This window comes from Electrona antarctica (assembly GCF_951216825.1).
Source record: "Electrona antarctica genome assembly, chromosome: 7".
NCBI classification, from domain to species: domain Eukaryota; kingdom Metazoa; phylum Chordata; class Actinopteri; order Myctophiformes; family Myctophidae; genus Electrona; species Electrona antarctica.
In genome coordinates, this window is record NC_136812.1 from 34,200,699 (window position 1) to 34,214,582 (window position 13,884).

A 13,884-nucleotide genomic window follows, 5' to 3' on the forward strand; every position below is an offset into this window, starting at 1 on the left:
CGTTGACAGCTGCTTCGTAGCTGATCATTACCCATACTGTATTGTACAACTGATAGCTGATCCATTTCAGAACGATCGTAACGCCGTTTTACAAGGTCAGCGACTTCTAGTTCACACACACACACCAATAAAACTGACGCAGAAAAGCAGAATTCCACCCGTGTCATAACTGAGATTAAAGATGACAGCACTAGTGTTTACATCTGTGTGTGCTGCCTGTGTATGACAGTGTACGACACTGCTGCTTGCTAGCTTATTAGCATTGGAGCTAATTGTCACTGGTGCTGTTAACGCTAAACAAAACATGACCAAGAGTCAGTTTGTTTTTTGTTCAATCAGACAGACATTGTAAGTTGCTCATGTGTCTTGATCTGATGATATGAAGCCAAATTAAACGGGCAACTAGTTAGTTTAGGTCGGATATCTCCTCAGTCCTCATGGAGGGAACATACCTGCCAATGTTGCCATTAATGTGACGTGGAGTAATGCCGAGTCTTTCCGACTGCTTCTGGCACTCAGGCACTCTCTGGTCGTCAGTGTGGTTGAATAGACAGTGTGTATGTAAAGTAACTAAGTACATTTAGTACATAGTACTACTGGCTACTGTACTTAAGTACTAGTACTTAAGTACACTTTTTAAGATTTTTGAGTGGTGCAACCGCTCCAATTAAGGAACAGCAATGTCCCTATGTCCAATATGTCTCCCTATGTCCCACTCACTTCAGACAGGTCTGATTTTTTACTTTACTGGAGTGTGTAGTGGCAAAAGGTAAAAGTGCATCACACAAGTGTGATTTTTAAAAATCTCTATGGTAAAAATTAATGGCAGACTTTTCAGTTGTGCCAGAAAACCACGCCCACTGCTATGCCTATATAGGCTAGATCAGGGGTGGGCAACTTTGACGATGGAGAGGGCCATTATATTTCCATACTCACTCCAGAGGGGCCACATTGCATGCATGTCGTAGCAAAAATAGCCGATCTACAAGTTCAAAACGCGTCGCTATTTTTTTTTGCTCTATTGAATTGAAATCCTGAATAATTTTTCGCAATTTTTAATTGGGATCCTGAAAAGTCATTTTAACTAAATACAAATATATTGGACATAAAAACGATAAACATTATTTGTAATACTACTCAGCAAGCTACAGTACTAATTTCGACTAAGTAATTAAAGCGGGTCATGTTTGGAATTGTAACAGCTGAAATCAATAACATATCAGTATTCCGAAATTAATCTGAGGGCCACATTAAGTGAAGGTGGGGGCTGCGGGCCGCCAGTTGCCCATGTATGGGCTATAGATACATACTGTATATCTGCTTTTTTCAAAGCATTGTTATAGATTTATAGTAGGCATATCCAGGAATTACATTTGGGTAGGTGAATGTCCCCTGACAAAAAAATGATAAACAACCTATAGAAGGCAAAAAAATCATCATGCTTTATGTAGCATGTGACGTGTCCAACTAGGGAGTTTTCATGATGCTGAATCCATTCCAAGCATTAGTTTCGCACAAAAAAACACTCCTTGGGCTAAAAACGGTTATGGCTATGGCAAAAAAATGGCTATGGCTGTTTTTAGCCCAATGAGTGTTTTTCCCATTTTATTGTATTATGTAAACTGTAACATTTGTTATGGAAGGTGCTACACAGCTACAGTATCTGAATGTATTATAATATGATTTGCACTAGGTTACTATGGCTGACCAACAGGAGGACATCACATTCTTTGGCCATAGCTTATCTCTGCATTCAGAGACCAATGTGGACAGGTATGTACCACCCACACCACTGTACAAAGTCATGTAGTAGTCTTGTAGTCTTCAGTGGTTGCAGACCTATTTTTATGGATCGCGTGTGATTTTTTTGGTACGGACAGACACGTAAACGGACAGACACGTAAACTAACAAAGCCAGTCGTAGGAGTGGTTTACACCACTCAAAAATGAGCATGGTTGCTATGGTCATCCAGTTCACACGGGTGTGATTTCATCATTGTTAGTTTACGTGTCTGTTCGTACCGAAAAATGAGCATGGTTGCTATGGTCACCCAGTTCACACGGGTGTGATTTCATCAGGTATGTACCACCCACACCACTGTACAAAGTCATGTAGTAGTCTTGTAGTCTTCAGTGGTTGCAGACCTATTTTTATGGATCGCGTCTTCTGAGTCCTGAGTAAATATATCTTCTTTTTTATTTTTTTTGCATTTGCATTTCTTACATTGCATTGCTTTGTCATGTGCCGCATTGTGAATTTGTACATCTGCTATTTTTGCCGAAACATTGAGACGCCAGGGCTCATGTGTGGTTATTGATTAACATGATGCTATTGCTAATTGCATCTTTGTGCGGAACAGAATCTACATGGACTATAACGCCACCACGCCTCTGGATCCAGAGGTGATCAAAGCCGTTACCGAGGCCCTTCAGGAAGCATGGGGAAACCCCAGTAGTAACTACATTGCAGGTAAAAGTTTGAATACTGCATCAAAAATGTTACAATGATGTCATTTATAGCCATACCGTGTAACCATTTCAGTTAAACAAAAGTTATTTTCACTTATCTTTTTATATAATCATTCACTGTTATAGTTAAACACATTAAACACTTTCAGCATTCCAAAAAGATTACAAAAACCAATGTTAACTTACGCAGTATAACTTTGAAAGTTATTTTTCAGAATCACATCATGGAAATTCATTATTTGATACTAGTATGATTTTGGCTACATACATTAGAAGTGTCTTCTTGTGCCCTCTCACGTAATGTTATATCAGCTATTATATCAGTTCATACTGTTATATCAGTTCATACAGTTGGTGCCAAACAAACGTGTGATATAATGCTTTATAAGGTGTCAAGGCCAAAGCCATCATAAACCAGTCCAGGGAGAATGTAGCAAGAATGGTTGGAGGGAAAGCAGAAGACATCATTTTCACTTCAGGTGGAACTGAGGTATGCTACTAACCTCAGTGTTACATTATCATACCCTCATTTGGAAAAGCATTTTCCAAAATTTGGAAAAGCAGGTGTATGAGCGAGCGAGAGAGTCTGAGTACGAATGCGTATGCATATGTCACTGCTAAAATTGAAACGCATAATATATTGAGAAACCAATCGTGTCCCTCCTTGATTTTTGTCTGATGACTACATGTATGTATGGTTTGAATTGTCAATAAGCATGTTGTACCTTGTACTCATTCACACATTAAAAAAAAGTGAGGGGGGCTCCATTCATTGTCAATGGGAATTTAATGTTTGTGCAAGACAAATATAGAAACTAAGCCGATTTGCTCAGACACTATGACGTAAAATTCTCCATTCATTGTCAATGGGAATTTAATGTTTGTGTAAGACGAAAATCTACACTAATAGCTGAATATAGGAGGGGCTGGTGCCCCTCAAAAATTAGAAAATAAGAAGCTATAATATACTTATATACGTATATAAATTTTCTGGGATACACAGGCAGACATACGTACAGTACTGTACATACACAGGTGTTGTTGGTTCATAGATATAGATCATTTCATTCCTAATTACTTGCGCAAGCAGAGCGCGCAAGTAAAGTTGTTTGTCCGGTGCTCCGATGCGTATACCGTAGCTGCATGATTTGCTTTACAGAGCAATGTAGAAAGAAAGCAAAGAAAAGAAAGGCATAAATACATGTATGTAATCTGAAACCTACCTTTATTACGTCACCATCGAGAGCCAGTTATACCCTGGCATTGGTACATATCTTCATTACGTCACTCTCAAATCATGATTTTCTCCATTGCTCTGTAAAGCAAATCATGCAGCTACAGCATACGCATAAAACAACCCAAGTAACCACAGTATACTACCCATCAACTTACAAATTACATATACATATATAGGCATTCATATATAGGCTTTCAGTGTCGGGTGGATTAAAGGTAATGCCTCTATGTATACATGTATGTAATCTGAAACCTACCTTTATTACGTCACCATCGAGCCAGTTATACCCTTTAGATCATGTATATTTTAACAAATATGAAAATACCATTACAAACATTGAAGTTAGAGACACCTATTACTCAGACCATGATTTAGTATTGATATCACTAAAATCATCAAGGTCATTGAAGGTTTATATATAACATATATATTTATTTCAATAAATTGATATAGATTTTTTTTCATCTGATATCCATGTTTTATTTTTCTTTGAGAAACTGCAAGTGGATCCTGGACACTTCTAAACCGATGGGACTGTATTTCATTTATAGATAGAAGCTTTTACCATACTTCAAAATACTATTTTTTTTACCTCCAATGACTAGGTACTCTGTCGAGTGCGCAGTTCTAGTTAACACTGTCTTTGTTGTTTATTTTTTACAAAATGTTCATGGAACTTTGCTACTCTGACCTTAAGCATCTGCTAACGTGTATGTTTTACTTAATTTGTAATAGGCTAATAACCTGGTGTTCCACACTGCCATGGAGCATTACAAAATAAGCTGTGAGGCTGCAGAGCAGACTGAAGGGCTCAGACGTCAGCACAATGGAAGTGTTGACCCTCCTCACATCATCATCTCCAACGTGGAACACGACTCAGTCAAACTGACAGCCCAACACCTTGTGAAAGATGGCAGGGCCGGTAGGAGAAGCTGCAATACATGCATTATGTACTGTTTAAAGGGATATTTCATTTTAAAAAAAACTTCATTTTATTGTCTACTCAGGCTTATGTGAACACCATGCACAGACACTGACAGCCAGGCAGGGACCAGGCCCCACCCCCTGGGTCCCCTGCCCGGCCGAGAGCGCCCTCACACAGCCACGGACCACCGGCAGTCTCCGGGGGACCTCTGCCGGTGCCTCGCACATCGCTGGTCCCCGAGTACCAATGCACCCTTAGTTGCTTGATTCAGTATTTAGATATTGGATATTCATTTTCGCTGCCCCACCCCTTCCTATACAAACCCATTGTAGCTTCAAACTCCATAAAAATCACACCCATGTGAAGTGAGGGGCGCTCTTATCATCGTACATCAACGATTTTAACCATGATTAAAAAAAAATGCAATGTATTTAATGTTAATATAATCGTATATATACAGTGTATATATTATATATATCTGGGCTTATATATATATATAAGCCCAGCCCAGAGATAAATTAAAACAGAAAAGTCGATTTGCTCGTCTACATAAATTATCCTTTCATTGTCAATGGTATTTAATGTTTCTTTTGCCACAAAAAGCCGATTTGTTCAGACACATATGAAGTAAATTCTCCTTTCATTGTCAATGGCAAATGTGACACGTGTTGTGACAAAAAGCTGTATATAGAGGGTATGCGTGTGACATCATCATCATACCCGGAAGTTATGCTGGAACGCCTACTGAGTGGCAAAAAACTACTTTCTGGCCTTGACAGCTCATACATCCAAACAGAAAAGTCCTATTTGATTGCATTAAATAACTTTGCATTTTACAACATTAAATTCACTTTGTCACTCACTTTGCCACTGGATTTGCCATTCACTTTATGCATGCGCATACCCTCAAACAAATATAGTGTCCCCCGGCCCCCTCCTACTACTCATTCTTTTCCAAAACAATTGTTAAAAAGAAATGAATACAGTAAATGAAAAACACTGCAAACGAGTCACGTATTAGGAGGACACAAGTCACCAGAAAAAAGGATGGGTGTTTTTCATGAATCTATCATCGTTAGAATTGAGTTTGAAGTTACAAATGGGTTTGCATAGGAAGGGGGTGGGGCAGTTAAAATGAATATCAAATATCTAAATACTGAATCAAGCAACTTAAAAACTATCCGGGGTGTTCACATAAGCCTGAATAGACAATGAAATGACCAAAAAAATATCTTTACTGTGAAGGATATACAGGATAAACATACATAACAACTACGATTCAAATAATTATGAAGTGCTAACCTATTTTCCTTTTTTCAAAAGCAAACAGATACAGTATACACACAAAATTAAAAGGTACAATGAAATCAAGACAAAAGACAAACTGTACATACTGGTATGGGGTGATGCCCAAAATATACAACTGATTAATAATTGATTATTTTATAAAATACGCTAGCCCCTCCTATGCTCAGTTTTGTGTGTAATTGTGTGAATTTTAGCAATGATTTGATTGGCTGAGCAAAGTACATATTTCGGATAAAAAGTCAGGGCAGTGAGGATGCAAATTGTGATTGGCCAGAATGTGATGATGTATGTATGTATGTGGAGGTTCTTTAGGTATGGTCAGACCTTCCTGTTCTTCAGCTGGTTGGTGAACCAGTCCAGACCCTCGTACAGGCCTTGGCCGCTGGTGGCGCAGGTGGCCTGGATATACCAGTGGCGCTGACGCCCCAGCGCCTGCAGGGCCAGCATGTCCGTGACCTCGGCGACCGGCATGGCGTTGGGCAGGTCCTGCTTGTTGGCCAGCACCAGCAGCACGGCATCGCGCAGCTCGTCCTCGGCCAGCATGCGCTGCAGCTCGTCACGCGCCTCTGCCAGCCGCGTGTGGTCGTTGCTGTCCACCACGAAGATGAGGCCCTGCGTGTTTTGGAAGTAGTGGCGCCACAGCGGGCGGATCTTGTCCTGGCCGCCCACGTCCCACATGACGAAGCTGACGTTGCGGTGCTCCACTGTCTCCACGTTGAAGCCAATGGTGGGGATGGTGGTGACGATCTCACCCAGCTTCAGCTTGTACAGGATGGTGGTCTTGCCGGCTGCGTCCAGGCCCACCAGCAGAATCCTCATTTCCTTCTTGCCAAACAGGCCTTTGAAGAGGTTCGAAAAGACGTTGCCCATGGTCGGCGGTTTCCGGCCCGTCTGGTTCTTGGAAAGACGACAGGCGTATCCCCGGGGGGTTGTTTCTTCCGCTCTGCTGCTGTCGCTCCGAAATGGCGCTTTGCGCGAGCCTGTGGTACCCTAATTACTATTCACTTTGTTTAAATCGCTGTTAGTGGGTTGTCGTACTACTGACGATGTCTGCTGCTCTACTGACTCACTGGGTTCTCCTCTGACTGCTCTTGACCACCTTGAACGCCTGTTATATAGTTGTCAGTGACATATGGTGGACCTCATGATGCGATGCCTCTGCCCAAATATGGGCATGCCCATACATGGACATAATACTGATGATGACATCGGGAAATTCCATAATGTCGTTCCCGACTTGCATGTGAATCACGTGGGAAAGGGGAGATATTTTGTGAAGGGTGCTAGTCCCTCCTATGCCCAGCTTTGTGTGTTTGTGTGTACCACATTTTTGATGATTTGATTGGCCAGTTTTGTGTGTTTGTGTGTACGACATAGTGATGATTTAATTGGCTGAGCACGGAATGTGTACCACATTTGTGATGATTTGATTGGCTGAGCCCGGAATGTGATGTATAATGATTTTAATGATATATGATGATAAGAGCGCCACACAAGTGTGATTTTTATGAGATATAAACACAGAATCGTGTTCCTGATCATTTGCTGATTGGGTTCATGCTTCAGTGTTAATTCATGCACAGGCTGTCTACCTATTCAAATAGCTCTGATCCATAGCTCTAATACCTTCCTTAAAGCTATGGTACTCTTCTCTTCCTGCACTCGCATGAAATGCAGGCCAGCCTCTCGTCTGTAGCGAAAATATGAAGAACGTTTTCACTACTCACCAATACAAAGGCAGCTTATGTTATCAGAAAGCCTCTGAGCCCCACCACACGTATAAATTGCACTTTTTGGCCAGAAAGGGACTTTTTTCCCCGGAAGGAAAAATCTTGTCTATGGAGTTCCCTTGGAAATATCGGTAGAGGGCGCAGTGGAGTAACTAAAAGTTATTTCCTGGGCCTGGCGTCGTCATGAAAGGGGGCGGGACTGCGACGCTCTATAGAGCAGGGACACTAGCATTAGCGTCCTAAATGCGTAAGTCTTGCAATACCAGATTTGACCACCAGGCTTTGGTGGCTTCAATGATTCTCCGTGGTTCTGGGGGTTCGAGTCACAGCAGCTAATATTTGTTTTTTTTCCCTCAGATGTGACCTGTGTGCCTGTTTCCAAGGTGACAGGCCGGGTGGAGGTGGAGGACATAATGGCTGCGGTGCGCCCCACCACCTGTCTGGTCTCCATCATGATGGCTAATAATGAGACAGGAGTCCTTATGGTAAAGTGTGCTTCATACTTGGGTGATCTGAAGCATCTGATATATTAAATGTATTCTACCAGTGGTTCCCAAAGTGGGGTCCGGGGACCCCCAGGGGTGCTTGAGGGAGTTCCAGGGGGTCCCCAGCTAAATGATAGTTTGGAACCAAAGATGTGACCTGTGTCACACTGGTGTGATTTTCTTTTTTTCTAACCATTTTTAATTCCGCACCTGACAAATACCCTATATTACTAATGAGACATTAGACCATAACTTAAATTAAGGGAAAAAAATCACACCTGTGTGAAGTGAGGGGTGCTCTTATCATCGTACATCATCATGCATCATCTCATACTGGCCAATCAGAATGCCTGTTGCCTGTGATTGGTTAACTGATTTGCTCGTTTACATATGACGTACATTTTCCCTTCAATGTCAATGGCGTTTAATGTTTTGATGTTTAATTTACGTAGCGGAATTCTGACGTCATTTCTCCGTTCGTCGTTCGTCAATGGCAAAGCTTGAGATGGGCGGGGACAAAAGCTGTTTATAGAAAAACATTGAAAAACCACCTTAAAAACAAAATAAAAATAATGAATTAAAAACTATAACAACCAGATCGTTACTGAATTGCTGCTAGCTTGCATAACGTCTTTATAGTATGACTTAAGTCTAGTAGTCAGATGTGATGGGTCCTCCTAAGAGGGTGATACAATCTCCCAACAGCACATCCTATACGTATACATATACGTTCATCCTTCTTCCAGGAGAAGGCTTTTTTCACAGCTCATTGAAGAACTGGTTCCAGCGGTTGTACAGCTCTCCATTGTAGACAAAGCTTAAGGCCACCAGCATACTTCTGGAAGAAGCTGTACTCAGACAGCAGTTGGTCTGTGTCAAACACACTGAGGTTGTTGTACTAGTGGTCCTCGACCTGTGCCCCTTGGCCCCCAAATACAAACATCTTTCTCCCGAGGATGGTGTGAGAGGGACCTACATTTGGGCCTATTCCATATCATGTGTCAATAATTATGGTCATTGCAAGAAGAAATCTTGAGCAAAGAAATATTTATTTAGAGTAGCCTATTATTATTATCTTAATAATTCATTTATTGATTGATTGATATTTTACACCAAAGCATTCATTAATGATCTCAAATGATTTTTTTCAGATTAACATTAGCCTAATGCCCCTCCCCTCCAAATTGAGATTTATTTGTGTCTTTCTCCGTCCCTCTATTGGTGAGGTTCTGCAAACCTAATGTTACAAAGATATATAGGCCTACTGGACAAATGGGCAGTCTGTGTAGTCAACCAGCTAGAATGTCATCAGCCTCATATCTACTGTATTGACTGAATTCCTATTCAGAGATTCCATACAATATCTGACATTAAAATTAGGAAAGGAAGACAAATAAACAAAAAGAGCAGATAAATCCAATCCAGAAAGTAACAAAAGAATCAGAGACCAGCTGTTAACATCCTTTATGCCATGTGTAATCTGTGACCAGGATACATTTTCAGCAGCCAGCCTCTTGTGCATGTGTGGATATGCATCTTCTGAGCGCTCTGGGGATGTGGACATAATTGCAGGTACAAGGCAAGCACTGGCTCCCATGGCATCATGTCTGTGTTTGTTTAGGGTTTTCACACATCCAGTAGAGTGCCATGGGACGATGTTATCTTTTCACAACTAGCTTGCAACTGCTGGCAACTGAGCCACGGGTGTGACAGACACTGGGCGGCCGTGGCCCTACTCTCAGGCACCTGGTCCAGCATGGGTAGCAGGAAGCTGCTGAAGCACTGGGCTTCCTCCTCAGTCCACTCATACTTCTCCACCAGAACATCTTGCAGACCCCAATGCTTCGGCTTGGGGATGTGTCGCAGGTCACCTTTCTTGTTGAAGAACTCGTTGGCGTAATTGCCTGACAATATCAGCTCACTGGGAACTTTACCTAGCAGCTCAATGATCATTGCTATGTGGTCTTGATCTTTAGAGTAGTCCTGTCCAGTACGGGGCTCAAACAGGTAGTCACCTGTAGCCAGTTCAAAGGCCATGCATGCTGTGCTCCATATGTCTGCTGGTGTGCTGTAACTAGCTCCCATTATCACCTCCGGCGAACGATATTGCCGCGTCTGGATGTCCTCTGTAAAGTGCTTGTGCACCCAGCAGGCGTTGCCCAGGTCAGCAATCTTGACCTGCAATTTGTCAGCATTTAGAGGATCCAGAGGGTTTACCAACAGACTACCTGATGCCTTATTCTGACGCTCTTCTTCAGCACATCCCGTGCTCCCTGGTCCTTCTATTTCCATTACCTCTTCCTCCTCTCCTTCCTCCGTTTCTCTGAACCTCTTCTCAAGCCGCTCTGCCTGCTTTTTTTGCTTTTTCAAAATCTTCTTTTTGTTCTTGGATATCTTGGCCATTGCTTTGGATGCCAGGGCTGTGCTGACTGCACAAGCAGAGGGTGGCAGGGCACCAGTCCTCTGCCATTGAGCCGCCTCTGCAGCTATCTTCTTGATGTAGGGCTCATCGACAGTCAGAAGGATGTTCTCAGGCTTGATATCCGTGTGTATGATCTTACATTTGGTGTGGAGGTAGTCCAAACCGTGCAGAACCTGTCTTATGATGCTCTTGACACAGGGCACAGGTAGGCCTTGATAATTGGACTTGATGATCCACTTGAGCAGGTTGGAACCCAACACCTCAAACACCATGCACACATGTGTGCCGTTCATGCCAGAGATCTTGAAGTTATCCAGAAGCTGTACTACTTTCTCTCTGCTGTGGACACCTGGGTCTGTTTCTCCCACTGATTTCAGGAGTTGGATCTCGTCAAGTGCCGTCTCGGTGTAGTGGTCAGCACTCTTCACCACCTTCATTGCCACAAAGCGTTTTCCCTGTATGTCCCAGGCCAGCCACACGGTGGAGAAGTGCCCCCAGCCCAGCTTCCTTATCACATGGTATCGCTCGTTGAACAAGTCTCCGATCTTCACCTGGTGATATCCACCCCTGCAGTAGTCATCTGGGTCCTCTTGCTCTTCCTCATCAGAACTTAGAATGTCCTCATCCTCCTCCGGTAGAGGGGAGTCTGCCTGGCATGCCTGCGAGCCTACTCCATGACCACAACCTGACGAGGACTTTTTGCCATTTTTCTTAGGCTTGGTCCTTTTGTTTCTCACCTGCATCACAAGTACGTTTCTGTCCATATAAAGGCAGTTATTGAGCAGGGAAGCCTCCCTCTTCTGCATGCCCTGAGAGTCTAGGCCAGATTTAATGACTGCTGTCTAAAGAATGTAATATAGTGCTTTGAGCTATCACTTATATTGGTTCGGCGGTACAAACATCATGCAAAGTATGGCAAACAGATCACTAGCCTAATGCAATCCCAGGTAGGCTCAGAACAAAAATTGCACCTGTGTGAAGTGAGGGGTGCTCTTATCATCGTACATCATCATGACGTAACATGTCGATTTGCTCAGACACATATGATGTAAATTCTCCATTCATTGTCAATGTCATTAATGTTTGTGTTAGGACAGAATTGCCGATTTGCACGTCTACATAATGATGTAAATTATCCATTCATTGTCAATGGCAAGTAAAGAAAGACCGATTTTTACGTTCTGGCACGGGCGGCGGGGGAGGGGGAGAATAAAACGGAATTCCACGTTCTTGGCATACTTTGTTAACAGGAGGGGTAACAGGTAACAGGTTGTTACAAGCTTAACAGGAGGGGTAACAGCTTGCATTGTTCCCGACCTGCATCGTCCCAAGTAGTTTTTGTGAATTCATAATCTCGGATCCACTGTCTTACATCAGAGTTGCAACGCCCTTATTAGGCCTTGTTTTTAAATGAGCATACTTTATTTTTGAGGGGCGCTAGCCCCTCCTATGCCCATCTTTGTGTGTGCGTGTGTACCCCATAGTAATGATTTGATTGGCTGAGGGCTTAAAAAGTGAGGACAGAAAAGTGAGGACGCCAAAAGTGATTGGCCGGAATGTGATGATGTATGATGATGTATGTTGATAAGAGCGCCCCTCACGTCACACAAGTGTGATTTTTCACGTTTATAATGTTTAACATACCAGTAGTTACACATTTGTTGGCCCACTAGTGTGAGCGCAAGCTAAGGGTTTCAGGATGGCAATGTGGTCCAGTTCAAACCACTGCTGTTAGACTCTAGGCGTGATGAAGAGGACTTGTAGTGACTTAAGTGTTTTCTTACCCCATGGAAAATACTCCGTCATGCCATATTTACGATTCACTGCTGTCCTCATACATACTGTATGAAAATGACTCAACGTTGTAGAATATGCAACCGGATGACGTTAGTTCACGCTTACATCAATAAGACATGACATATATTTCTGTTATGTTGCTAGGATATTCGCAATAAACGTATTAAGCTTGTTGATGTTCAATAATCAAGTTCATGTCATTTTGGGTGGGAATAATTGTTCCTGATGCACAGCACAGTGTGCATGTAATTATGCATGTTCTCCGTAACGCAGCCTCATTTGTCAGACAAATCCTCCCGTTGTGTAACAAAAGGTCTTCCAATCACTTTCGTTTAAAAAAGTTCTTTACTGTAATACAACTCCTAAGAAGCGCTTTGTTCCTCTTTGTAGCCCGTTCGAGACATCTGCCAGAGGATAAAGGCTCTTAACAAGCAACGACAGTATCTCAGAATCCTCCTCCACACTGATGCTGCCCAGGCTCTGGGAAAGATCCAAGTAGACTCCTGTGACCTGGAAGTAGACTACCTTACCATTGTAGGACACAAGGTCAGAGCCTATATACTTCAGTTGACGTGGGTCCCCCAGGGGTCTATACTTATAGTCCCTTCCTTTGTAGGACACAAGGTCAGAGCCTATATACTTCAGTTGACGTAGGTCCCCCAGGGGTCTATACTTATAGTCCCTTCCTTTGTAGATCGGCTATTTTGCCTATTATGACATGCCCAGAATAGGAACACTAGGGTTCATGTGGTTAAAACTTAAATTATTAATAATTTGCTTCACCAGAATAGAGAGGAAAAGTGCTACCTAACATTTTTGTTTATAGTTCTATGCACCACGGATCGGTGCCTTGTACGTGAATGGCCCTGGAACCAAAACACCAGTGTATCCCATGCTGTTTGGAGGAGGACAAGAGAGGAATTTAAGACCAGGGTAATTTCCTTGTCTGTTTCTTTGGAATCCTAGTCAATCAACTACCAGTGTATGCATGAAATCTGAAATGTGTATGAATTGAAGATTTTAACATTTGAGCCTTTCTCATTGAATGTTGCAGTACTGAAAACACGCCAATGATCGCTGGTTTGGGAAAGGTATGTACAGTATTTGATCAGATTTCAAAATTATTACTTTATTCAGTGTATTATTTTCAATGTGATAAATGTATGTATAATTGCCTAGTGTACCACAAACTCAAAAAGACAAGGGCATGTACTTTATATCTTACTTAAAGGAGAATTCCATGCTAGAAGGCTTTCTTACCTATATTTGTAGTTGTTACGTCCCCACCAAAGAGGTCCAGGTGTTATTTTGTGCAAAAGTGCATTATTGGCTATTTCCCCTAATATAAGCCCTCAATGGGGGTTGGGTTTTTGTGCTAATTCGCTTATTTCCATCTAAATAAGTAGTCAAGTGTGCCGCTTGGGATACTATTTACATTATGAAGAGAGGATATATAGAAAAACAATTGATTTTTGAGCGATGGAAATAAGCGAATTAGCACAACACCCAAT

General features: G+C 42.2%; 3 protein-coding genes across 3 annotated transcripts in view; 1 reads left to right on the plus strand and 2 right to left on the minus strand.

The window, feature by feature from the left end:
* The window catches only part of scly (selenocysteine lyase), a 15,448-nt gene continuing 1,564 nt past the window's right edge, over nt 1–13,884 (plus strand). Inside the window, exons 1-9 of the mRNA XM_079506836.1 lie at nt 1–95; nt 1,694–1,773; nt 2,361–2,470; nt 2,859–2,959; nt 4,442–4,628; nt 8,027–8,154; nt 12,764–12,919; nt 13,200–13,306; nt 13,428–13,464. Coding sequence (XP_079362962.1) covers nt 1,700–1,773; nt 2,361–2,470; nt 2,859–2,959; nt 4,442–4,628; nt 8,027–8,154; nt 12,764–12,919; nt 13,200–13,306; nt 13,428–13,464 — 900 coding nt within the window. The 5' untranslated portion in view covers nt 1–95; nt 1,694–1,699. The remainder of the gene's footprint in view (nt 96–1,693; nt 1,774–2,360; nt 2,471–2,858; nt 2,960–4,441; nt 4,629–8,026; nt 8,155–12,763; nt 12,920–13,199; nt 13,307–13,427; nt 13,465–13,884) is intronic.
* Nucleotides 6,258–6,809, minus strand: LOC306927270 (ADP-ribosylation factor 1-like; the record flags this gene model as incomplete). The annotated part of the gene is made up of 1 exon (XM_079506979.1): nt 6,258–6,809. One exon carries the CDS (start codon nt 6,807–6,809, stop codon nt 6,258–6,260), a length of 552 nt encoding a protein of 183 aa, XP_079363105.1.
* Nucleotides 9,781–11,340, minus strand: LOC306927272 (SRSF protein kinase 1-like; the record flags this gene model as incomplete). The annotated part of the gene is made up of 1 exon (XM_079506981.1): nt 9,781–11,340. One exon carries the CDS (start codon nt 11,338–11,340, stop codon nt 9,781–9,783), a length of 1,560 nt encoding a protein of 519 aa, XP_079363107.1.